The sequence below is a fragment of the Hyaena hyaena genome, unplaced genomic scaffold, assembly GCF_003009895.1.
Source record: "Hyaena hyaena isolate Hyena2069 unplaced genomic scaffold, ASM300989v1 scaffold_506, whole genome shotgun sequence".
NCBI classification, from domain to species: Eukaryota; Metazoa; Chordata; class Mammalia; order Carnivora; family Hyaenidae; genus Hyaena; species Hyaena hyaena.
Window position 1 is genome coordinate 783021 of NW_024081138.1, and position 24967 is coordinate 807987.

The 24967-nt window shown below is 44.3% G+C and overlaps 1 protein-coding gene across 3 annotated transcripts in view; it reads right to left on the reverse strand.

Moving 5' to 3' along the window:
- The window catches only part of AMOTL1 (angiomotin like 1), a 133784-nt gene extending 121032 nt beyond the window's left edge, over window positions 1-12752 (reverse strand). Inside the window, exons 1-2 of one of the 3 annotated variants that reach the window (XM_039254989.1) lie at window positions 12681-12752; window positions 1259-1309 (exon numbers count right to left, since the gene is read on the reverse strand). Coding sequence is in view for 1 of the 3 variants with exons in the window: in XM_039254984.1 (XP_039110915.1) it covers window positions 1259-1309; window positions 12602-12665 (115 nt within the window). In the remaining 2 variants the exon portion in view is untranslated. Of the gene's footprint in view, window positions 1-1258; window positions 1310-10653; window positions 10669-12601 lie in introns of those variants that run through there. The other 2 variants (XM_039254984.1, XM_039254990.1) reach the window with 2 other exon arrangements.
- Between the last annotated feature and the right edge of the window lie 12215 nt (window positions 12753-24967).

A 24967-nucleotide genomic window follows, 5' to 3' on the forward strand; every position in this document is an offset into this window, starting at 1 on the left:
GCGCTTTACCCACAGGGGAGCTGAAGAGAAATAAGGTTGCTTTCTTATTCTCTACCGCTAATTTGAAGGGCTCCCCCTATTTGCCAGTGCCTCAGCACTGAGGGTAGTCCAGTCTGTTGGAAGTAGATATGGAAACAAAAGAGGTTCAAACACCTGGGCCCTTTCTGGTGCATAAATCATCCTGTGAATGCAAACAATTTAGTAGTTATACAGGTGCTTTCTCAGAGCAAGGAATGCTCAGCCTGCCCCTGCTTACGCTTATCTATAATTTAAGAGAACCAAATAGCTTCTGTCACACTGTGGAGTGCCAGTGGTGTGTCATTAATACACAATTGTACACGAGCAGAGCACTTCACCACGAATCTGCCCTCTTAATAAGTCGCTTCATGCAAAGCTGTGGTGTCGACGTCATTTTCATTTCATAAAAGGATTCGCTATAGTGAGCCTTTAAAAGCTAGTTTTGTTTATGCATTAAATCTGAGATTCCATTTACAGAGGTATGATTGCCTCACAACTTGTCAGACACGCACCTTCTGAATAAAACAAGGCACTCTCCCCTGTCTCAGAATGCCATCCTCGACGCAGACCTATTTTGGGTGAATGAAAGTCATCGCTGAGGTGGAATTTTATTTCAAGTCGAGTGGGATCTGGCAAGGGCCAAAAGAAGGAAAAAGAAACCCACCACTGAGACACCAAAGTGAGACTGGGTGTCAGGAATATGGAGAGGGATCCTGACAGTGCAGTTTCCTTCTCTCCACACAAGTCTGTCTTTGACAGGATTGTTGCAGTTCACCCACCACAGATCTACACGTAAGGGTTCAGGCTCATGTCTCCCGTTCCCAGACACCTACAGGGAGGCATGCAGCTCCCAGGTCGTGACTAGATCGCCCTTGGGAGCCCTCAGCTCAATTCAGGTTATGACTACTCTCCTGAGGTCCTTATTGGGCAAAGTACAGGGCTAAGCAGAGCCAGCCCCCGCTGCGTTCTTCCAGGTAGGATGAATCTGGCTGCTTCCAGAGACCCCAGGCCGGGAAGTTTGCTGAGCCTCGCTCCTCAAAGCAGCACCATCGCCCTGGGGACACACACACACACACACACACACACACGCCACATCTGACACTTCCCCTGCCACCCCAAAGCACCCCGGGGAGTGTCCCCTGACCCAATACCTCCTCCCCTCCAGCTGATCCCTTCTCGGCGCCCCCAGACTCGCCGTTCTCGGGCGGAATTCTGCGAAGAGCCAAAGGGCTAGACTTACCTAACTCCTCTGGGCTGTAGGGCGCGGGAGAGGCTTCCACAAACTCACTGTCTGGAGTAAGAAAAAAAAGCAGAAAACAAAAACAGAATCGCAGTCATTCAAGGCAAATCGATCAAGCATCCGCTACAGCGCGCAGGTCCCTTAGAAAAGCTCCGGTTTCTCTCTCCCAGAGATCGGAGCCCATACACCCGGGGACCAGGCGGGGTTCGGGACACCAGATCCAACGGGGGTAAGAAATTGCCGAAGAAACTTTCGGGGACAATTCGGACCGGGGACCGAGAGTCTCCCAGGCTCGGGCAGGTGCGCGCCAACTTTCCGCGGGTGCGACCCCGCGGATCCCCGGGCCCGGCCCGCTGGGCGGAGACCTCATCCTCCTGCCCTCAGCCCGCGAGGCGCATTGCTGCGCCCGCCGATCCCCCCAGGCCTCGCGTCGACGCCCCGGCGCCCGCCGAGAAGCCCCAAAGTTTCGCGGCGGGTACCGCAGGCCCGCGGGCGCGCGGCGGCGGCGAGCTCCCAGCGCCCACCAGGCCGGGTGCCCCGCGCGCATCCCCGCCGCCCGTTGCTAGGCGACCGTGGCCGTCACGCTCGGCAGCGGCGCGCGCGCTGCCTCCCAACTCCCCGTTGGAGGGTGTCCTCCCCCGCCCCCACCTCCTTTGACCATTTATTAAAAACTGGAGCAGAACCAGTTCTAAAACGATCCCTGCCTTCTTGTATTACGTCTGCCCTACTCCGGTGCTTGGGAAATCGTTTGTTCCGTGCTTCTCATGGGGAGATACAGGATTTTCAGCTTGACTATGTCTTGCACCAAGGGAGAAGGAGCTTCGTGCGCCCCCACCCCCTCCTTCCTTCTGAACATGAATTCTAACTGCAGTCCAAACAATAGTTCCTCCCCTGAAGAGACCACCTGCTTCAAACGGTGAAGGTAGTATGTCTCCATTTCACAGGTAGTGAGACTGAGCCTCCGAAATTAAGTAACTTAGGGATGACTGCACAGCACTGAGGTGTGTGTGTGTGTGTGTGTGTGTGTGTGTGTGTGTGTCTGTGACTGTCTAAGGAGAGCAGAGCATAAAAAGTTGAGTGGTTTCAAATACGGAATGTAGATACAGAAGTTAAGGTCTCGGAGTCCATGTTGTAGGTTCTAAAGCAATTCATGTTAGATCGCAGAAACTTCTCCCTTCAGGTCAGTGGCCTGAGTAACTTGGGCAGATGCTTTTTGTATTTCTGCCCCAGGACTTCCTTACTGTCTGCCTGGGAATGTGCTCCAGAGAGGGAGCCCGCATTGATGCCAGAAGGAATTAAGAGGAAGGAAGGAGAAAACTCGGAAAATGGTGGTCCCTTCTCGGTCCCTGTCCTTGGAGACTGACGGTGGGAGTCTGCCGACTGGACAACCTCCTAGGAGCAGTCTTCAGTCTCAGAGCAGCCAGATCGCCAGCTGCTGCAGCTGGAGGGTCCCTGGACCTGTGCAGGCATGCTCTAATTCTATATACCCTCAGCCCTCTCTGGGTTTTCCAATGTCAGCTTTGGGATTACAAATTACCTGGCAGAACGGAAAGAAGTGACTGTGGCCAGCCTTGCTTATGCAGGAGTGCTGGGGAAGCGGGGTGGGGCTTCATCCATAAGCTGCCTGGCCCATCTCTCTGCCCTCCTTTTTCCCCACTCCTGACAACCGGAGCTCCCAAATGCAAGAAGTGAATGTGCTTGGTGAATGTTTGCACTCCACCCTCTCCCACCTCCTAGAATCTTCCCATATATCCTCAGGAATTCATGGTTCACCGCCACTACCCCCAATTGCAGCCATCTATACTTAATCCACATCATTCCTTGAAGATGTGGGCACTTGGATCACTGTCACTTTCCCCAATACCATTCCTGTTATCATTCTTATTTCCGAATCTACATAGTGTATTCTTCTCATACTCCGGTCTCAGCTCTTCAACATCCTCTCCTTCCCTTGACCTCCTTCAACTATCCCAGCTCCCTGTTCTCACAGTGACACCATCCATAATCTCAATGTCAAGCATTCTCCTCTCTACCCACCACCTCCTACTTTTCCAGTATACTCTGTTATCTTAATCCAATGTCTTTCCGACCCTAGCAGCACCTATAATTTGCTTATCCCATGACCTGTCTTCCTCCTTTATCCACCTTAGTTTACAGGTTCATTATTATCTTTTCTCTTTTTCATACCCCTTCAGATTCAACTCCCCCCGCCCCCTCTCTCCATACTACTTGCGGGAAAACCGCAACCCTGAGAAAATCTAGTTGTCCACTTTCTGTCAGCACCTTGCTGAATGGTTGGAGAAGCACAGCATCATGCTTCCTGGCCATATTTTCCATTCGTGATCGCTGATCTCAAGTGAACCTTAGTATAGCCCTATACTATTCTATAGTATACCTACAGTATAGCCTTAGTATAGCAATCACTCTCCATTTGCCTACGTTAAGTCCCCTTCTCCTCTCTTGTTACTATGGGTGCACCATCTCTGCTCCATCTAAGGCCATTTCTTCCATCCTGGATCAGACCCTGTCCCTTCTCATGTGGCTTTTCTCCCCTTCTAACTAAATTACTGGTTTCCTCTGTCCTAGATGACTCCCATCAGAATGCAGACACCCTACTATTTCGCTCTTCCTCGACACCACCTCTCTCCCTGACTGCCACTCCCAATTCTCAGCTGCCCTTTACAGCGAAACTCATCAAAAGAATTGTCTACACTCATTGTGTCCATTTCTTCCTTTTTCTCTTAAAGGCAAACAAACTTGTGTTCATCACTCTTCCAGAGTAGCTCTTGCCGTGGTCAAGACTGGACTTGCCATTGCCAATTCCAATGGATCTAATAGCAACTTTTGATCCACCAATCCCCTGTGTGGATGGATTCATGTGGACTGTCTGCAGGATTACTCTCCTCCCTTTCCCCATCTTATCGAGAAGCAATTAGTCTTTGTGTTCTAAGGGAGGTGATCTCTGAGTGCTTTGGGGTCAGCCAGACCTTGGTTCTAATATCTGTTCTGCTACTAATTAGTAGTTTCATTTCTGCAAGCTTCAGTTCCTCTAAAAATGGAGACAATAATCATACTTAACTCATAAGGTTGTGTTCAGAGTGCAATAAACTAATGCACGTAGAGCCCTCAGAAGAGCGACTGCCACATTGTGAAAATCAGGTAAATATTAGTTATTATTGGATGGCCAGCTCCTTTCCAGCAGAGAAAAAAATGGGCTCTTTTCTTTCTCTTAACAATTTTGAGTTACTGAATGGAGTCACTAGCCACAGAATATGCTTCAAATTAAGGGCAATGTCACATAGCTTTGATTTTCAGTTGTGTCCTAAGAGTTGACCTGAAGTTTGGTTAGATGGAGCTGCGAGGTTTTCCCCACAGGAAGAGCAATACAAATGTCCTACTTGGTGACTGAGTTTTCTGGATTCTGCCAAATTGTTCTAACTCACAATGGGATCCCCTTCAACTTGTTCCTATAAATGGATGCTTGAAAGCCAAAAGATTTCCTTATAGCACTTCAGTTATTTGGATTTCCTAATCACCCGAAGGTTAATGAGAAAATATTTTCCTAGTTTCATTATTTGCTGTTGAAAAAAATGAAATATATGATCCCAGTTTCCTATCTTAGGAAGCAGAGCAGAGCAAACAGTAATATTTCCTGTTCATCAAACAAACATTTATGGGGAAGTTACCATGCTTCCAGGACTGTGCTAAGCATTGCAGATGCAAAGGTGATCAGGACAGACTTCTGCCATCCAGTCACTTATCATCTAATAAAGGATTCTGTGACTGAGGATCTTATTGAACCTCAGGCAATGTCCAATGTGCCTACCTATGCTTGACCTTTACAGGCCTCCTCTAAAGAAATGGTTCTTCAGGAGAGTCCCTGATCTAAAAAGGACAGTGCACAAGCTTATAGGTTGGAAGCTGAGCTCTGTTGACTTTGAGAAGGCACTCTCAGGATGTTACTAAATCTCTCTACACCTCGATTTCTGGACAGTAGCAAAATAGATAAAGTATGAAATGGACCGCACACTGTGCCTGGCACAGTAGATCTTTAGTAAATGTTACTTTCTCTCCAACATAGAAGGCCCAAACATGCCGGAGTCCCCTAGGAAGAGAGTGACCCTCTTGCACCATGGCACCTGCAGACAGGAAGAAGAAGCTCTTCTTCCTATTTCGGGGGCAGCATTTATTAGAGAGTGGGACATATGGGGGGAAAGTGGCAATATTTCTGGGGCTCAGGGTGAAATATTTCTAGGACTCAGGTTTTCCAAAAAAACAGATTACAGCGGGCTAAGGTCTAATGTCCACTCTTACTGTTACTTGCTACATCATGAGTTGAATGGGTTTTGGGAGCTAGCCTGGGAACCCAACCTCTAGATTAAACATCTATATCTACATATCTATATCTAAAAATCTATATATCTATATCTATCTATATTCATATATAAAAATTCTTATTATATAAACAAATAATACATGTTCAAGGTAAAGGAAGAATGGTTTAGTATAGATGAGATAAACTATAAAATGAATTCCTCTTTCTCATCCCATCCCAGTCTCCATCACAAAACTGAAACACCATCCACAGCTCCTTGGGTGTCCTGGGAGAGATTATTTTAGGCATATTCAAATGGGTATATGAATTGTTCAAACAAGTTACATATCATACTCTAGATTCCAAATTAAAGGCAATACATTTCTAAATGAAGTTTTGGTCCAGCTCCAATCACAAGCTGGGGGTGTGGCTATTTTCCGTTTAGTAGGGCAAGGAAGTGTGCAAAGACCATGGATAAAAGTTCTTATGTACTAGTGGAAAACAGTAAAATTTTGAACAACATGTAGACCTTGGAAGGACGATACTTCAGCTATCTGGAAAGCTCCATGAGAACCCTCGTTCCTTGGTGAATGAAGTGTGCCCATATGGTAACACTGGCTATACCTCTAGGATCAAAGGAATTCTTAGCTCCATCTCTAGAGCTAAGAGCACACTGCAGAAGCGAAAGGCGGCTGGCATAGTGCTTTGAGCACAGTGCCCAAAACCGATAGCCTGTTGAGGGTGCAGGTGATGCAGTGGTGGCCAGGGCTTTGCCTGCTGCCGTCTGGGAATGCCTTCATCCCCTGGGCCACTCTGCTGCCCCAGTGGCAGGGCCGGCCTCGACTGCAGGCTCTGCTTGGAGCAAAGGCCAAAGCCTTTATGGGCTGCTCTGACTCTGGGGTCCCCAGGGTCCACACAACTCCTTGGTCAATGGAGAGGAGGAGGGGATGAGAATCTTATACAGATACAGCTTCTTCCTCCAAGAAATGCACGAGGGACGAAGTGCCTCAGGGGGAGACTTATTTGTAGCTGAACTATGTTATTAATTACCTTTGTGAGAAAGAGCTGCACAAATTCCACAATACCAAGTTTGAACAATAGCCAGAGGCCGCTAGGATCTGTCCACAGCCTTCCCAACCCCAGCTCCTAGAAGGACACCAATTTCAAGCATGAAAGACAGAAAGAAGTGGGCTGAGCCCTCCCTCTCCTCCGCGGCATTGCCCTTTGCTCCTCATCTCTGCAGGTAGCCTTCTGTCTCCTGGAGGCCTTCTGCTAGTTAACAGCAGAGCAGCAGAGAAGCAATGCCTGCCCCTCTTCCCCCCTCCCCCCTTCTCCCTGGGGAGCACGGGCAGGACTGATTTAGGAGGGAGGAGTGGGGCCGAGGCTGCCTGAGCACAGCACGATTCTCTTCTGATATCCAGTCTCTTATCTGTGTCCTCTTAGGACAGGCCAACCAAGGACAAATGTATGCCCACCCATAAGGTTTCATCAGAAAGAAATTTGCACTTAATTGGTCACAGCATTAGCTCCAGGGCTGAACCGGCACAAAGGACATCTACCCTCCTCCTAGAGTTTAATATTTGTACATATATTTAATATATATGTATATTCACACTCGTAGTTGCTTTATTTCCCTTAAACAAAAATCAAAACCTCAGATAACTGTTTTAAAAAACATGCTTTATAACTTCCAGAAGAAAGAAATGGGCTTTACAAGAAAAGTCGTTAACTATCTCACACCTGAAAAAAAGTCATCATCCTTAGCAGAAACAATACAAACCAAGAGATGAGATGCTATGAAGTCTGCCGGGAAGCCAAGGATTCATTCTGGTAAAAATGCTAAGTATGTTCTCTGAAAAATCCAAATACCAATGCAGGAGGTGCTACTAACAAAAGCAATGCGTTTCATAAAATATATAAACAAATTGCATCCGTCCAGCCCTCCAGGATTCCTATTACTAAGTATGGAACAGAGATGAAGATTTAAAAGACTCCTCACTCAACATCAAATCAAAGGAAATAAACTCTGCCTGAGCCAAGAAGCTACTGGAAGGTGTATGTGGACATGAATCAGAATAAAGAACCATTCCAAAAATACACACAGAAGAAGGTCCCTGCAGAGGAAAATCATACACTTCCAACACACCCAGTTGGATCTACAGGGTGAAATCAGACAAAATACCCTGTGTTGAGATTAAGGGCAAAAACATTTGCTGCAATTGAAGTCTGTGATCAAACCATTAAAAAAGGAATCCATAGGATGCATGTGCATCTCTGCTGAGATGCAGAGACCAGCCCTGATCTTGAATTTTCCACCCAAGCACCCTGGACTGTGACACAGAATGGTGTTTCCAAGACGGTATGGCCCTGGCAGTCAACATAGCATAGGTGCCGGAAGAAACAGCAGAGGCCAGGGTATGAGCCCTAGTCTTGCCACTAGTCTTTGGGAACCCTCCAAACCTGCCTAGACAGCGAGCTCTTCTGTAAAATGAAAAGACATTTATGGGACTTGTTAAAACAAATGCCAGTAGAGGGGGCGCCTGGGTGGCTCAGTGTTGGGTGTCCAACTTCGACTCAGATCATGGTTTCACAGTTCATGAGTTTGAGCCCCGTGTCAGACTCTGTGCTAAAGGCTGCTTCGGATTTTGTCTCCCTCTCTCTGCCCCTCCCCCACTCACACTCTGTCTCTCTCCCTCTCAGAAAAATAAATAAACATTTTTAAAAAATTCTTTTTTTAATCAGGGCACCTGGGTGGCTCAGTCAGTTGAGCGACTGACTTTGGCTCAAGTCATGACCTTGCAGTTGGTGAGTTCAAGCCCCACATCGGGCTCACTGCTGTTAGCCTGTCCAAGCAAAGCCTGCTTCAGATCCTCTGTCCCCCCCACCCCCGCCCCCTCCCGCTTGTGCTCTCCTAAAATTAAATAAACATTTAAAAAAAAATTTTAATGCCAGTAGAGGACTGTGGATAACAGATTCCATTGTGTTAGTCTTTTTACCACACCATATGCAAGAGAAATGGGCAAAAAAGAAACAAGCCTCACAGATAGCGTTGTCCTTTGAAACCAGACAGACAAGGAAGTAAAATGGACACCGCATAGCCCGGCAGTAAAAAGACCCGAGTTCGAATGTGAGCTCTGCTGGCATTTGGCCATACGACCTTGGCTTCACCATCTTGCCGCGCCAAGGCTCAGTTTCCTCATCTGCAAAATGGAGATGATGGTAATAACCCCTTGCCAGGATTTCAGTGAGAATTTGTAGGAAATAAAATAACACCCGCAGCAGTGCTTGGCACGGACACTGCTCTCAGAAAATGTTCCTGCTTTCCTTCCTGCCTGATGTGACAACTCTCCCTGACCTTGAGAGAAACCAGATGGGAAATGTGCTCCTTCCTGTTTGCATAACTATAATGGAGATGGCACCATGGCATTTCTACCGCACACCTGGCCTCTACTGCCGGGTTAGGGTTCCCAAACTTCCTGCCTCTCCTCTGAAGAGAAGCATAAGCAGGGGGAGTCGCCTGGGAAGAAGGGATGACAATAGTGTTCCCAAAGGGCTGAGTGGGCACGTTTATAACAGGATTTAGAGATTCACCGAGAAAGGCTGTGGAGGCCACCCCTCCTGCACCGAATCCCCACACGTATGATGTGCTAGCTGGCAAATCAAGGAGTAGCCACATCAGCCTGTGATGCAGCAGTCGGAAACGGAGCGCTGGCCAAATGCTGGCCCCTTTCTGTTTGATGCGTCAGGCCCTGCAAACAACTTCATTTGGAAAATATGTGCCAAGCCTTGAAAATACGTTGGAAAAAGCACCAGCCCAGGTCCTCGAAGGCGTTTTTAGGAGTATAGCAAGAAAGAGGAGCAGAGGGACTTTCCTCCAGAAACTCCATTTCAGCCCCCAGACATCTTGGGTTCTCCTTGCCAGCTTCCCGAAGCTGTTCCTATTCTAATGGCAGCCTGTGATGCTCTGAGGATAACACAGAGGCAGATGTTGCGTGGATCTGGCCCTGCCCCAAGGCCGATGACTCACCAGGATGACTGAGCCTCCCTGGCAGATAACACCGTTCTCAGAGGACTCCATGAAGCCAAGAACAAAACCCCAAGGCCTGGACACTCCAGGACTTTCCCTGGTACTTCACTAGAAATGGAAACTCTGTTAGCCCACATGGGGCATCAGAGACAGAGCTGCTGGTACCAGCCAGCGGTGGAGAGGTGGGACAGGGTTAGGGCATGGGGGAAAGATGCTCAGAAGTAGGTGGCTCAGGGCCTAGGCAATGCATTAGCTAAAGTGGCCGTGGGAGGGTCTTGGATGATAATCCACACATCGCAACAGCACTCTTGGTTTTCTGGGCCTGCTCCGAGCTACGGCTCTTTTCTCCCCTGACAATGAAATGACTGGGAATAAACGCCTGGAACTGGCCCTCCAGAGCCTTAAACTGAGAAGGCAGAGCAGGGGGTGTTGTTGGGTAAAGTGAGGAGCCATAGCAATATAGAGGCTTGGGGTCAGGCACATCTAAATTCAAAGACCCACTCGGCCACTTCCCAGCTGAAGGACCTTGTGCAAGCCTCTTGTCAGCCTCTTCGGGCTCAGTTTCTCCATTCGTAAAATGAGAAGAAGGTTGTGAGAATGAACTGAGGTCATCTATATCTATACGAAAAAAGGCTCAGCATAAGGTCCGGTGCAATGTGTCTACCTAATGAATGCCTGCTCTTTTACTTACTTATTTTGGTGATGACTCCAATTGTGACTTTGCTGTGGCCCAGCGGGGCTTCCACTTTATTTCTGAGTGCAAGTCCCCATTTTGGCCCCCTCTCTAGTCCTCTTAAGGCCTGAGCCCTTTCCCTGAACCACAGCCCAGGCCTCTGAGAACCACCCTAATGCTAGCTGGCCATAAGGATTTCTAGATTTCAACTACCTTGATTCTTTGTCACTGTGCTTCACCCACAGATGACACCACTGCCATCCTTTGTCATGGACTCCTCCATTATCATATACTGTTGGTCTGAACTGGGACCATATATCTGGCATCTGTTGCCCAGTAGAGCTGAACTCCTCCATCAGCCCCAGAGGCATATCACTTACCTGAGACCAATGCCTCCCCTCTAGGCAGATCTAAGACACAAGTCTGGTTCCCCTTCCTACTAGCAAGCCCCACCCTGAAGACTGTAGATACACGGCAGGGTAAACTCATGGAAGGAGGTAGGTGGTAGTTTGCGGAGTTGGTCACAATAAGCAGTTTTTAGCCACCGGTTTGTCACAATGATCCTGGAAGCTTCTAAAATTCTATGATGGGTGTTTCTATTGCCTAGGTTACAAGAGCACCGGCAGACAAAGCACATCTACTTCCTTTCTCTCCTCTGACTTCAGACTTTGGTGAATAAGCCTGGAGCAGTGAATAAAATGCTATGGGTGTTCTCAAAGTACCATGAAGTGGTACCATGGGGCAGGAGCGGTGTGCACAGATCACTTGGGTTCCCACAGTCAAAGATGGCTCTCAACGAAGGGAGAGATACCCACAGGATGCGGTCCTACCCATAATTCATTCACCAAGCCACACAGCCAGCCAGCCATTAGATGTATCTGCATCAAATACTTGCTAGGCTGCTTGCAAAAGGGATGCAAAGGTGAATAAAGCAGGGCTCTGCCTCAGGAAGCCCATAGACTGCCCAGGCTAGGAGCAGTCACAACACGGTATAGTAGGCGCTGTGACACAGGAACCTGTGAGTTCTCTGGCAGTGCTGAAGTAGCGCGTCTCAGTCAGACCTGGGAGGAGTGGGTAGGTGGTGGCAGGGAGAGACTCCAGACTAGAGGACTTCAACTGAGGCTTCAGTGGTGAGTGGGAACCTGCTGAGCAGAAGGCAAATAGTGGTAACAGCCTGTGCAGAGGCTCACGGTGTATGAGAGCGTGATGTGTCCAAGGATCCAGGAGCCGATCAGTATTGCAATGGAAGGGGTTTGTTTTTAGTACTGAACTGCAGGAGATGAGCCTAGAGAGGCAGGTAGAGGTCTAATCAGGAAGGGCTGTGTGTTGAGTGAAGGAGGTTCAACTGTATTCCATGGGCTGTGAGGAGACACTGGCATAAGAACCTCTAAAAAGTGGCTAGTGTGGCAGCATGACAGGGCACAGGATGGAAGAGCCATTGGCTTTTGGTTGAACTCAGCCAAGTTTTCTCAAAGTTTTGACCTTCCCTATGGGCAGTCTCCCGTTGTGTGAGGTAGCCCCAGTTGGAAGAGGTACCCTGGTGCAGAGCTCTATAAGTTACCCATTTTAGAGACGTGGCAAAGCAGAGCATGCTCTAGTGATCTCCGTGACCATCTTGCTCCTCTGTGTTCCCAGTACTTGGCACGTAGTAGATACACAATACTGGTTGAACAAATGAATAAACCACAATGGGGAGGCATATCCTTACTAAAAACCTCAGGTGAGTGCATTAGCCTCAAGGGCCTTTATCTCCCTATCCACAGAATGTTTCCTACCACCAAACTAGATGTCCATCATATTTGGAGGATGGGGGAGGGGGTGGACTCTTTCAGGTAGACCTGAAAGAGGCCCACAACCCTGCATGAGGGTTATGGTTCTTACATGTGTATGCTCCACTCAACACCCCCATCACTTAACACTGAGTTGCATCAATCAGATGCCAGGCAAGAAGACAGAAGGGAAAGTGAGCTGACCTATTCTGTTTATATTGGTTGTATTATCCTCAGCGCCAGTCCTTGCAGGGCTGTTGAGAGGAGAGGAGACAAGATAAGCAAGAATACAGTACCTGACACATGTTAGGTGCCCAGAGATGTGTGACCAACTCCCTCCCTGGCTAGGCTAAGGGCTTGGTAATGGTCCTTATCACAGCCCTACGAAGTAGGCATTCTTACTCTCATGTTAGAACTGAGGTGATTATAGGCTTTCTCAGGCCACATAGCCCATAAGTAGGAAATTCAGGATCTGAACCCAGGTCTGTCTGATTCCAAAGTCCATTCCTCTCCTCTCCACCCGGCTGCTTTGAAAAGACAAACAGCACTGGGCACCTACTGAGCACAGCTGGGTTGATACAATGAACGCAGGAGTCGAAGAATACCATGTGTATCAGGGACATCAAAAGCAGCCATACCCCCTCTGGTGTTGGCAAAGTGATGAATTCCAGCATGAGACAACCAGGTTCCTTCCTCCAAGGGCCATTTCTCACTGAGGTCCATGTTTCCAACAGCTCTCTTGTACATGCAGCTCTTGGAGCAAACGGAATCTCCTGAAATAAATAACGAGCACAGAAAAGGGAAATGAATTACCATTGATGCTCTCCTGGGACGGAGAAGCCTTCTAGAAGGAAAGTCGTCATTTCTAGTTCAGTATGTTTCTTTAGCATGCAGAGGTTGTGGTCAAGATTTGGGCACTGCTTGAATATGAGATCGTCCAATGAGGCTACTCAAGCCCACAAACCATGGCTTCTCTCCCCATTCAGTTAACAAATGTTTACAGAGCAACCATTACATGCCAGGCTTTGAGCAAGGAACTCACCGTGTTGTGTTCTGCATGTTATACAGACTTCTAGAATTTTAGGGTAGGACACAGTAGAGTCTCAATTTCATTAAAATAAATAGGTATATACTTCTATATACGCTTAAAACACAGATTAGAAACATTTTGAACTGGAAAATTGGAAGTAGCTAGTATTACATGGGAATTATGAGTGCTTTTTATTTTCTTTGTAATTTTGTGCATTTCAACAATAAACATGCATTGCTCTGATAGTCTGAAAGAAGTATACAATAAGCGTCGTTTGAAAGAAAAATATCAGGGCTAAGAAGGACCATCGAGATCAATGTGAAATTTCCCCTTGAAAACTAACAGAAAGTCACATGTCATGAGGGTCTTGGCTTTCATCAAAAGGTTAACTCACCAGCTGCCTCTGAGAGGTCCATCCAGCCTGGGGAATCTCTACCTGTATCTGGGAGGATTACAACTCATGGCCAATCTTTTGCTTTTTCATTCCAAAGAGATTTTCATAAAGCTCTGCATGTAGCAGGTTCTCAAATGGTTGTGGCTGAATAATTGGCCATGACTGATTGACTTGATCTAGAAGTGCAGTGCATGGACTATCCACCACGTCAGAAACCATATCAGCCTAACTAGGATGGCCACGGATTATCAGTTGTTGTAATCAGACCAGCTGGCTTGTTTTGGTCTCTAGAACACTGTTGAAAGTTGCCTTGAAGTTCTCCCGCAGGCACGGCACATTGACAGGTTGTCTTTTGGCTGCCTGCCTGGAGAAGTTTGGTACTCTTGGGAATTGCAAGGACTAACCAAAAATCTCTAGTAAAATACCAGGCGGTACCATAGAATGTGCTATATTTTATTGGGTACTGGCTCCCTAGGGATTTGTTTTCAATCCAAGCACCCAAAAGTTTTAGAAGGGAATTCTAGACCAGAGGGGATATAGCACAATGACACAGCAAAAACACTGGCCTTATGGATAGACCCAGATTTTAGCCTTGGCTCTGGCACTACTGGGTGATTTGGGGCAAACCACTTACTCTCTCTGGCTTAATTTTCTCAACTTTAAATGAAGGAATTAGGACCAGATGTCGGCAAAGGCTTGTTCAGTCTTCCAAAACCTGCAGCCTATAATAATATGCTTTATATACAAAGGCGACCTATCCACGCACATCAGTGGGTGGAGAAAGCTGTGTTATTTATCCATTAGCAAACTGAGACATCAGCCTCAGCACATGAGAGGTGGCTGATCAAGACTAGAGATAATCTGCCACCGGATCAAGACATGCTCTCCGTGCAAAACTAAAAACATGTCCGGAATAGAAATCCAATCCTGAGCCGTGATCACGCTGGCAAAATCATTTAAACAAATGACCTAAGTATTCAACATCTTGTATCTTCACCCATCATGAAATAACATTAATAATATTACTACATCCTTAAAAAGCAACTTTTATTTACAGGAGACTGGTCATTCAAAACCACTTCATCATTAATTCTTGCAGTCTCTTTGAGGAGTTGGAGATTCTAATAGCTTTATTTGACAAAAACCAAGCTCTATTGATTACTTGTCCCCATCCTTCTTGGCCCGGTGACCTAGGCACTCCCTCCCCTACCAAGGAACCAGATTTGTAGGATGGTCTCTTCTGGATGTGTGAGGTTAGATTCTCACACTCATGCATTTATTTTATTAATCTGAGCTACATAGGCTCACAGTGTTTTATTAACTTCAACCTACAAACCCTGCTGGTTTCTCTGATGCTTGAATTTCACACCCCAGCTTGGGAAAGCCACACACAAAATATGAACTGAAATTGCATCAAGCACAAGTATTTCGAGGAAGACTTTGATTAATCCCATCTGTTACTGACACCCTAACACTATCACTTCAGTCACGGGAAGCCCCAGAGCTGTTCATGAAACTGTGGAGCCTGGAAAACACTTTCCAGGCCTCTGGCCATAATTTATTCAGGGTTTTCTATAGAGTGTGGAACTTCTATCCAAGTCTAAACTTTCTCAAAGACTAAGTCTGTGCAGAAGAAACTAAAAAACAACAACAATAAAAATCTTTTATGCTTATTTATTTTTGAGAGAGAGTGGGGGAGGGATAAAGAGAGGGGAAGAGGGAAAGTCCCAAGCATGCTCTGCTCTGTCAGCCTGGAGCCCAACTCGGGGTTTGAACTCACAAATCATGAGATATCATGATATCAGATATCAGATATCATGACCTGAGCCAAAACCAAGAGTCAGACGCTTAACCGGCTGACTAGTGCCCCTAAAAAGTGACCCTAAAGTGCCCCTAAAAAGACAAAATTAATGCAACCTTGGGAATGGGGAATGAGGAAATACTTTAAAGGATAAGGTGAGGTGATGGGAGTTGGAAAGCCTGTTGAAATTCTACAGCTGTAACTGACTTTGAGAAACATTTTTCAAAGAGCTACCTGTATTCCCACATTCATTGAAGCATTATTTATGATAGCCAAGATGTGGAAATATGGTGTCTTGTTAATGAATGAATGAAAGTGTTTTATTTACATGTACACACTCACGTAGTAGATCTGGAGGGAAAGAAGCCAAAGAGAGAGAAAAATACTACGTAATATCACTTATATGTCGAATCTATAAAGAAAAAAGTAGAACACTTAGAAAAAAAATAGAAAAGTAGTTGCCAGGGGCAGGAAGTTGGAGAAAATAGGGAGAGGTTGGTAAAAGAGTGCAAACTTTCAGCTGTAAGATGAATAGGGTCTGAGGGTCTAATGTACAGTCCACTGACTCTAGCTGATAACACTGTATTATAAAAGTGAAATTTGTTAAAAGAGTAGAACTTAAATGTTGTCCCCCATAAGAAGAAAAGGTAAATATGTGAGGTAAGGGATAAGCTAACTAGGTGGGAAGACTCATTTCACAATGTACACATACACCAAATCACCAGTGTACACTCTAAATATCTTTCAATATTATTTGTCAATTAAACTTCAATAAATCTGAAAAAATAATATAGGAAAAGTAAAGAGAAGCACTAAGCCACCTGCATCATTGGACACAGGGATGTATGGAATACAGGATACTCTGAATACATAATTGATCTTTCATAAACACTTGTTGATTGAACAGATGCATAAATGATAATGACCAGTGTTTGTAAGGACCCTAGTCTCATATCGGATACTGTTAGGCTGGCAAAGGAAATCTGCCTGCCCCAGGAGAGAGGTGTGGGACCCAATGGACCTTTAGACTTGAGGAAGTTAACTATGACTCCCTCCCAGCCAGAACTCTCCCTAAACAGACATGTCCTCCTCTCTTTTCAGAGCCGCCTCCAGAGCAAGCCATCTGCCTGGCTGCCTGAGCCAGAAACAGGCTATCCTTGATTGATTGATTATGTCGCACACTGGATCAATCACCGCGCTTTGTCCATTCTAACTTTCAGATGCCTCAAGAATATATTTGCTTTTCTCTGTTCTCAGTTCAGCCACTATCATCTCCCACTGAAATACTACAGTGATTTCAGTGGGCCCCTGGTCTGGTCTTCCTTTCCTCCAACCCAGTCTCCACACTTTGCTGTATAGTATATTTTAAATTTTCTTTGTAAAATTTTTTGTTTATTTATTTTGAGAGAATGTGCATACAAATGGGGGGGGAGGGGCAGCAAGAGAGGGAGAGAGAGAATCCCAAGCAGGCTCCATGTTGTCAGCACAGAACCCAAAATGGGGCTTGATCTCATGACCATGAGATCATGACTTGAGCCGAGATCAAGAGTTGGACGCTTAACCGACTGAGCTACCTGGGCATTCCAGTTGTATTACTATTTTAAAAACACACATCTGATCATGTCACCCCTTGATTAAAATACTCCAATGATTCATTATTCCAAGGGAAAAGTCTGGATGGCTTCACACATAAGGCCCAACTATAGAGAAGTATTTACAATCTCTGAATAAGCAGCTTTCTTTGGTCTTTTGTATATTCATCCAGCCATTCTAGAGCTCTAGCAAGATTGTTCTTCCTGCCTCACCTTGCTAACTACAGCTTATCCTTTACATCTCATCTTAGAGTTGGTTATGTGTTCCCACAGACTTCCCTGTGCTTACCTCATTACATGTTTCACACTATCTGTTAATATGTAGAGTTTACTTCATAGTTTATGTCCTTGAGAGCAGAGATCCCACTTATTTGTATCCCCAGCATTTGTACAGTGGCTGGCCCACGGTAAGCACTCCACATATATTTGCTGAATGAATGAATGGTGGTGCTTGGCACAAGCATCTCTCAGTTTAACATGTGGAAACATATTCTCTTTGCAACCTCACCTACCTCCTCTGCTTCTTTGGAAATTTCTCCACTTAAACACCACACCTTATCTGCCTCTGCTTCTTGGCCCCATTCTGACCTTCTCATCCAGTCTAACCTGCTGAGATTCTCCCACTCATACTCCCACTTCAGTCTGCATACCTGCTCCTCTGCCCAGAATGCCACTAGAGCCCCTGCCCTTCACACACCTGCCTCCCTCCCCAAGCTTGGGATGAAACTACACATGACTATCCACAGGAGACACCTGCCTACCTAATACAGCCAACTCACACCTAAACCTCTAACCACCATCTCTAGAGGCTTTTCTGGCAGTGGGACTAGATCTAGAAATACAAATTTAGAAAACCCCTTGCCATAACCTTGACTGTGCCTTAACTGCCATAATATAGTTCCAACTGTAGAGAAGGAATAAATTATGTAGAAGAGTCATATGTGGGGAATCATGTGGTATATTGCATCATCCAAGTATTCAAGCAACAAGGGGTTGTAAAGAATATGAACACCCTTACAATAAGAAAGTCCACTTGCTGATAACTTATGCTACAAATCAAAATATACATGAACTTACACTATAAATCAAGATGTATATTGAGATATTATTAGTCATACAAAATTAATTCATTTATTCATTTGATAAATATTTACTTAGTATCTCCTATGTTCTAGTCACTGTGCTAAATGCTTGGGATAGAAAAGGGTAAGTGTCACTTTTTCTCAAAGGAGTTTTAAACCTTGTCAAGGAGACAGATATCTAGACGTGTCACTACAGAATAAGGTACTAAGTACAAGCATAGGGGCATGCACAAGGTAAACCAAAGATCAGCAAATAATAAAATCTAGAATTTTAGTCCAACCCTTGCCTTATGCATGACTCTCCAGTATATGCCTACCTGGCTTAAATTTAAAAACGTAAAATACTACCAGTGGGAAGGACCTTCCTTTCCCTCCAGGCAGCCCATAACATTTGTGAACACTTTTGTCAAGAATCTCATTTTTAAATCCTTAATATATTGACATTCAGCAACAATTCTCAGTGCTGCTGAGCTATTTTAGGGCCCCTACCTCCTTATTCTATTCTTCAAAGGCTGATTAAAGACGGCATACTTTTCCAGAAATATCAAAAATTGACCCTAGTTCTGGTGCTCTCTGAGTCTTGCAGATCTGAACCTTCTTCTTCAAGTCAGAAATCAAAAGGAGTGTTCCACAGTGGTAATGAGTAGAACGTATAAATCTATCTTGTCACACCCAGAAAACAAGCCAGACAATTAAGTTGAAGTGCAAGAGAGAAGTGGTTCCACGATGGGATCTTCTTCTCAGCTAGGAACTCCTAGCTATCACCTCCGTTATCTGAAATCTAGGTGTCTTAGTCAGTTTGGGATGCTATGACAAAGTACCATACATTGGGTGGCTTATAAAAACCAGAAATTTATTTCTTATAGTTCTAGAGGCTGAAAGTCCAAGATGAGGCTGCCAGCATGGTCAGGTTCTGGGGAGGACTCCCTCTTGGTTGCACACTGCTGACTTCTCATTGCATCTTCACATGGCAGAAGAGGCTAGAGAGTTCACTGGGATCCTGTTTCAAGGGCATTAATTCCTTGCATGAGGGCTCCACCCTTATGACCTAATCACATCCAAAGGCCCTCCCGATACCATTACATTGGGGTGTTAGGACTTCAATATGTATGAATTTTGAGGGACACGAATATTCAGTCTATTGTACTAGTATCTTCTATCAGAGAAATCCAATCACCAGCCACCTTGTGGACCAGGGTAGCACACAGGGCAATATCCTCTCGGGCAGCTCCAAGAGTTTGGCTCTGATGAGCTTCTTTCTAAATTTGGAAGATTCTTTTCTTTCCATCTCCAAATAAATCAAACACATCAGAGTCCACATTTGGGTTTCAAGTGATAAAATTCAGCAGCACATACAAGACAAGACTCTTAAGCTGAGAAGAGAAGAGTAGAATGCTCTTAAGTATCCACTATATAAGAAAATACCTCTTTACATGAATAAAGGGACATGAAATGCTGGAGGCACAGTGTCTTCCTCTGTCTGATATGGTTATTTAGACAGTTGGCATGATTCTTCTAGGATCCTTATTTGTTCCCAAGTATTCTTACCAGCTTTGTAGAATTGGAAAGTTTGAGTAACTTAAAAACCATTATTTCAAATTGGCTCATCCAACTAAGCAGAATATTTGTGAAGACACTGAGTAGTTTACTGATGTTAATATTTTAAGTACTCCAATAAATAATGTATGCTACTACTCTGAGGAGCTATGGCAACAAGCATATTTTTAGGAAGCTTAATGAAGTTATAAAGCTATGAGGTTCTTTGCAGTGACTCAGACTTTTCATCTCTAAAGTCAGTCCATTGAGACCAAGCTTTACCATGAAGCCTTCCCAGGCAGTTATTTCCTTCTCTGTGCTTTGCAGAACTTTTTTATATCTCATTAGGACAATGCTTTTCCATTGGATGATAGTACTCTCTTTACAAGATGATTGTCATGCACAGTAGGAAGTGTCTCTTCAGAACAAAAATGATATCATATCCACATTTCCATTACCACTGTTAGCCCAGTAGCCCCATATCTGGCTGGAAGTGGGGTTGGGCAATGTTTTTTGGATGAATGAGACCGACATACCTACAGCTGAGAGACTCCAACGAGTCTGTACCTGCAAACTCTTCACATAACTCACGGTTCTACCAGAAATCACAGCAAAAGATTTGTCACCATGTTCTGCCATCCAGGTAGCACAATGCCTAAGTACATGCTGATGAAGTAGGGAAAAGGAAGAGAAATATTTCAAGAAAACTGGGTTCTCAGGTGGCTTGCTTGGATTTGTTTCTTAATTTAGTGACCCTGGACAAATCACTTCATCTTCCTGGAGCTCAGCTTTTCTAGTGTGTGAAATAAGGCTCATAAAGTCCATTATTCTATCTTTAACAGAATTTTGTGAACATCATATGTCAACTGGAGGATCATCAAAACAGTAATCAAACACATAGCACTGTCATCATTCAGCAAGTTTGCTTAGGGATATCACCTGTTATGCAGCATTGAATTCCAACTCGTGGCTGCCCAGTTCGGGAGGTGACAGCATGGAGGAGGCAGTGTAAATGTACAGTCTAAATTTGGGTAAGAGCAAGGACTTCAGGGACAGATCTAGATTCAAATCCCAGGTCCACCATTTCCTAGCAGTGATCCAAGAGTCAGGTATATACCTTGCTAAGCCTCATTTTCCCACTCTCTAACAGAGGATCACATGGGGCACCTGGGTGGCTCAGTCGGTTGAGAGTCCGACTTTGGCTCAAGTCATGATCTCACAGTTTGTGGGTTCGAGTCCCACGTCGGGATCTGTTCTGACAGGTAGCTCAGAGCCTGGAGCCTGTTTCAGATTCTGTATCTCCCTCTCTCTGATCCTCCCCTGCTCACGCTGTCTCTCTCTCTCTCTCTCAGAAATAAATAAAACATTTAAAAAATGTTTAAAAAACAGAGGATCACAACACACACTTTGTGGGGTTGCTGTAAGGACGAAATGAGAAATACCTGTAATGTACCTCATATAGATCCTATCTGGTAATGCAACTCAATAAATGGCAATAGTAGTTGGGTTTTTTTTTAATGGTTTTTTTTTTTTTTTTTTTTGAGGGAGGGAGAGGGCCAGAGAGAGTGAGAGAGAGGGAGACACAGAATATGAAGCAGACTCCAGGCTCTGAGCTGTCGGCACAGAGACCGATGTGGGACTCGAACTCACCAATGGCAAGATCATGACCTGAGCTGAAGTCAGACACTTAACCGACCGAGCCACCCAGGCGCCTGAGAGTAGTTTGTTTTGATTAAGATCTTTATTAACTCCTGAAGTAGATACACTTCTGGAAGTGACTTATTCTACCTGCAAACTTCATTCCATGAGGAAAACTGTGATGGAGTATTAGGAAGCCATCATCTGTCCCCAGAGCAAGGCTGCTGGCTGGAACCCATTTCCTAGAAAAGAACATGTGTAATACGTGGCCTAAAGTGCACACGTGAAACATGGGCTCTGTGCCATTCCAGAAAGGAAGGGGCTAAGCAGGAAGGAGCAAGAGAGACAAAGAGGCAGAGGAAAGTTCTGTAAGGACTTGCTGAGGCAGAGCCATAAATGAGGCCGCCTAGGCGTGGGATATTGCAAAACCACAGGAGAGGATTAAGTGGTTCTATTTCAGAACAGGAATTGAAATGCACTCTATGAAGCAGAGACACAGAGCCAGAATAAGACAAATGACCACAGCTCTGATAATGAACCAAACTGTCACAGCTCTGATCTAGAAGGGCGTATTGACAGAGAACAAACTGAGGGTTGCTGGCAGTGTATTGGGTGGGGGGATGGGCTAAATGGGTGATGGGCATTAAGGAGGACACTTGTTGGGATGAACACTGGGTGTTACATACATGTAAGTGATGCATCACTAAACTTTACTCCTGAAACCATTCCTACACTATATGTTAACGAACTTGGATTTAAATGAAAAAATAATATATTAAAGGAAATTAAATCAGTCCATTTAATATTTTTAAAAAACCCTGTCAGAACCAAGAGAATTCTAAGAAGACATGAAGACCTAAATGTAATGCGGCATTCTAGATGAGTTCTGGAACAGAAAAAGGGCATTTGGTAAAAAGTAAGGAGATATAAATAAATTGTAGACTTCAGTTCATACTAATGCACTGCATCAATATTCATTAATTGTAACAAATACACTTTACTAACATAAGATGTTAATACTAAGGGAAACTGGGTGTGGGGTGTATGAGAACTCTGCATACCGTCTCTGCAATTTTTTCTGTAAAGTTAAAACTGTTCTATATAAATCTATGAATAATAACAATAAAAAGAAGAACAGTGTATTGAAGTGGGCTCCACAGCAAAGGGCTGTTGTCCAAATAAAGATCTTTACACACTTGTGCAGGGGTAAATGTCAGAGTCACCATCTCATCCAAGTGTCCATTAGAAAGAAAATGTGAGTCACATGTATAATTTAAAATTTTTTTTTCTAAGAGCCTCACTAAAAAAGTTATACAGGTGAAATTAATTTTAATAATGTATTTATTTAATCTGCTTTATTCAGAATAGTGTTTCAACATGTAATCGATAAAAAAAAGTGTTGATGGCAATATTAGATTTCTTTTTTTCAGGCCAAGACTGCAAAATCCAGCATGTATTTTGACTTAGAGTGAATGTCAGTTTACACTAGTCACACCTCAAGTTCTCCACAGCCACCTACGGCACAGACCTAATTCCATGGGAAAATAATTCCGTTCTCCTAAATTCCTAGGCTGTTAAGATCTTTGAAAAGCCTAAATAAGTGGAGCTAAAAAAGACCTTTAGATATGTTCAGAGTGCAAGGGTCATCTATACATTCCTGACAGATTTTCCCTTAGCATCTTGGGAGGATCTTTATGGGAGGATCTCCAAGTAAACCTTAGCTCCCGGAGTTCTCCTGGAACCTTCCAGTACCAACCACATTCTGGGCTCCTGAGACACAGCTGTTTTGCTGTGTTTGCTTTTCCATGAGATCCCTGTATCTTCTACGGTCATGATTATTTTAAAAGAATCCCTTACGTGTTGAGGAACCCCGAATGAGTCTAAACCTTTCAACAAAAAGGACGACCACAGAGATGGATGCTTTCACACGCATTCAAGTGACGCTCTTTTCCACCACTCCCCTCTGGACCTATTTGCACTCAGTCTCATGCCAACACTTAGCCTGACAGAGAAGTGATGGGTTACTTTGGGTTGCATTCCCAATTAACTATATTTTGGAAAAACCTCATCACAGTGGCCTTCTGGGGACCCTTTTAGGCCTCACATCATCAGCATTGGTTCTCAACTGTGACTGCACATCGGAACCCCGTGGGGCACTTTTAAAATATGCTGATGCCCAGGCCCTCTCCTAAACCTATGAAAACAGAACCTCTGGGGGCAGGTTTTCATGTATAGTTATATGTGTATGCATATATTTTTATGAAATTTTTATATACGCACACATATGCCTGCATACACAAACACACACACATATATCTTTACTTCTTGTAAAGTAAAAAACATTTACTTTTATTTATTTATAGATTTTTAAGTTTATCTCTAGAGAGAGAGAGATAGTGTGTATACATCGGCATGAGAGTGGGGGGAGGCACCCCTAACCTAGACATTTTTGCTATAGAAAAATAATGACAGGATTTGAGAGGGTACCTCCTTTCCATAATACAACAAATTATAAAACTAAAGAAATTAAAACAATGTGATTTTATTGGTGGAATAAATTATTTATTTGAATAGGATAAAAAGGTTTAAAAACAATCAATGAAATTGATTTGGTATATGAAAACAATTGGCATTTCAATTCAGTGGGGAAAAGATAGACTATTCAATAAAGAGTATTGGGTTAATTGGCTATTTTTTAAGGTGGATTCCTAGTTCACAGTATATATAAATTCAAGACAAATAAAAGATCTAAGCAGTAAAAGCAAATCCCTAAACATATTAGAAGAAATAATTTTATCCTGGTGTGGGAAAACTTTGCTAATATATGAAATCTAGAAGTCATAAAATAAAGGATAGACAGATTGCACTACATAAAATTAAAACTTCTCCACAAAGAAAGACACAATAAAGAAAAGTAAAATAAAAATGAAGGAAGGAAGACAATATTTACAACATGTATAAAAAGATTAATATCCAGACTGTAAACAAGTTTCACATAGCAATAAGAAAATGACAGTCAACAGAAAGATAGGCAAAGCTATAAACTGACAATTAACGGAGTAACAAACATGAACTATAAATGTGTAAAAAAAACAAGTTCAGTCTCAATACTCTGAGAATGCAGTTTAAAATAATGGTGACTTTTTTCACTCATCACATTGTCAGAGTGTTTTGTTTTTTAATTTTTAAAATATTCATTTATTTATTTTGGAGAGAGAGCAGGCACACAAGCAGGGGAGGGGCAGAGAGAGAGAGACAGAAGGAGACATCAAATCTGAAGGAGGCTCCAGGTCCTGAGTTGTCAGCACAGAGCCCCATGTGGGGTTCAAACCCACAAACCATGAGATGATGACCTGAGCTGAAGTCAGATGCTTAACTGGCTGAGCCACCCAGGCACCCCATCAAAGTGTTTTAAAACACTGGTTAAGTGGCACCTGGGTGGCTGGGTTCGCTGAGCATCCAACTCTTGCTTTTGGCTCTGGTTAAGTCATGGTTGTGGGACTGAGACCCGAGTCAGGCTCCATGCTGGGCGCAGAGCCTGCTTAATTCTTAAGACTCTCTACCTCCCCTGCCCTCTGCCCCTCCCCCATTAACAAGCATGCTTGTGCCCACAGGCTCTCTCTCTCTCTCTCTCATACACACACACACACACACTCTAAGTTAATTAATTAATTAATTAAAATCTTCTTTAGAGAACACTGGTTAATATAAAGAGATGTGGTGACCTTTTGAAGAAATAGGTATTCTCACATTTTGGTAGATGAAAAAACTGATACAGCTTTTAAAATGGCAATTTGGCAGGGTGTCTGGGTGGTGCCGTCAGTCGAGCAACAGACTTTAATTTCGTCTCAG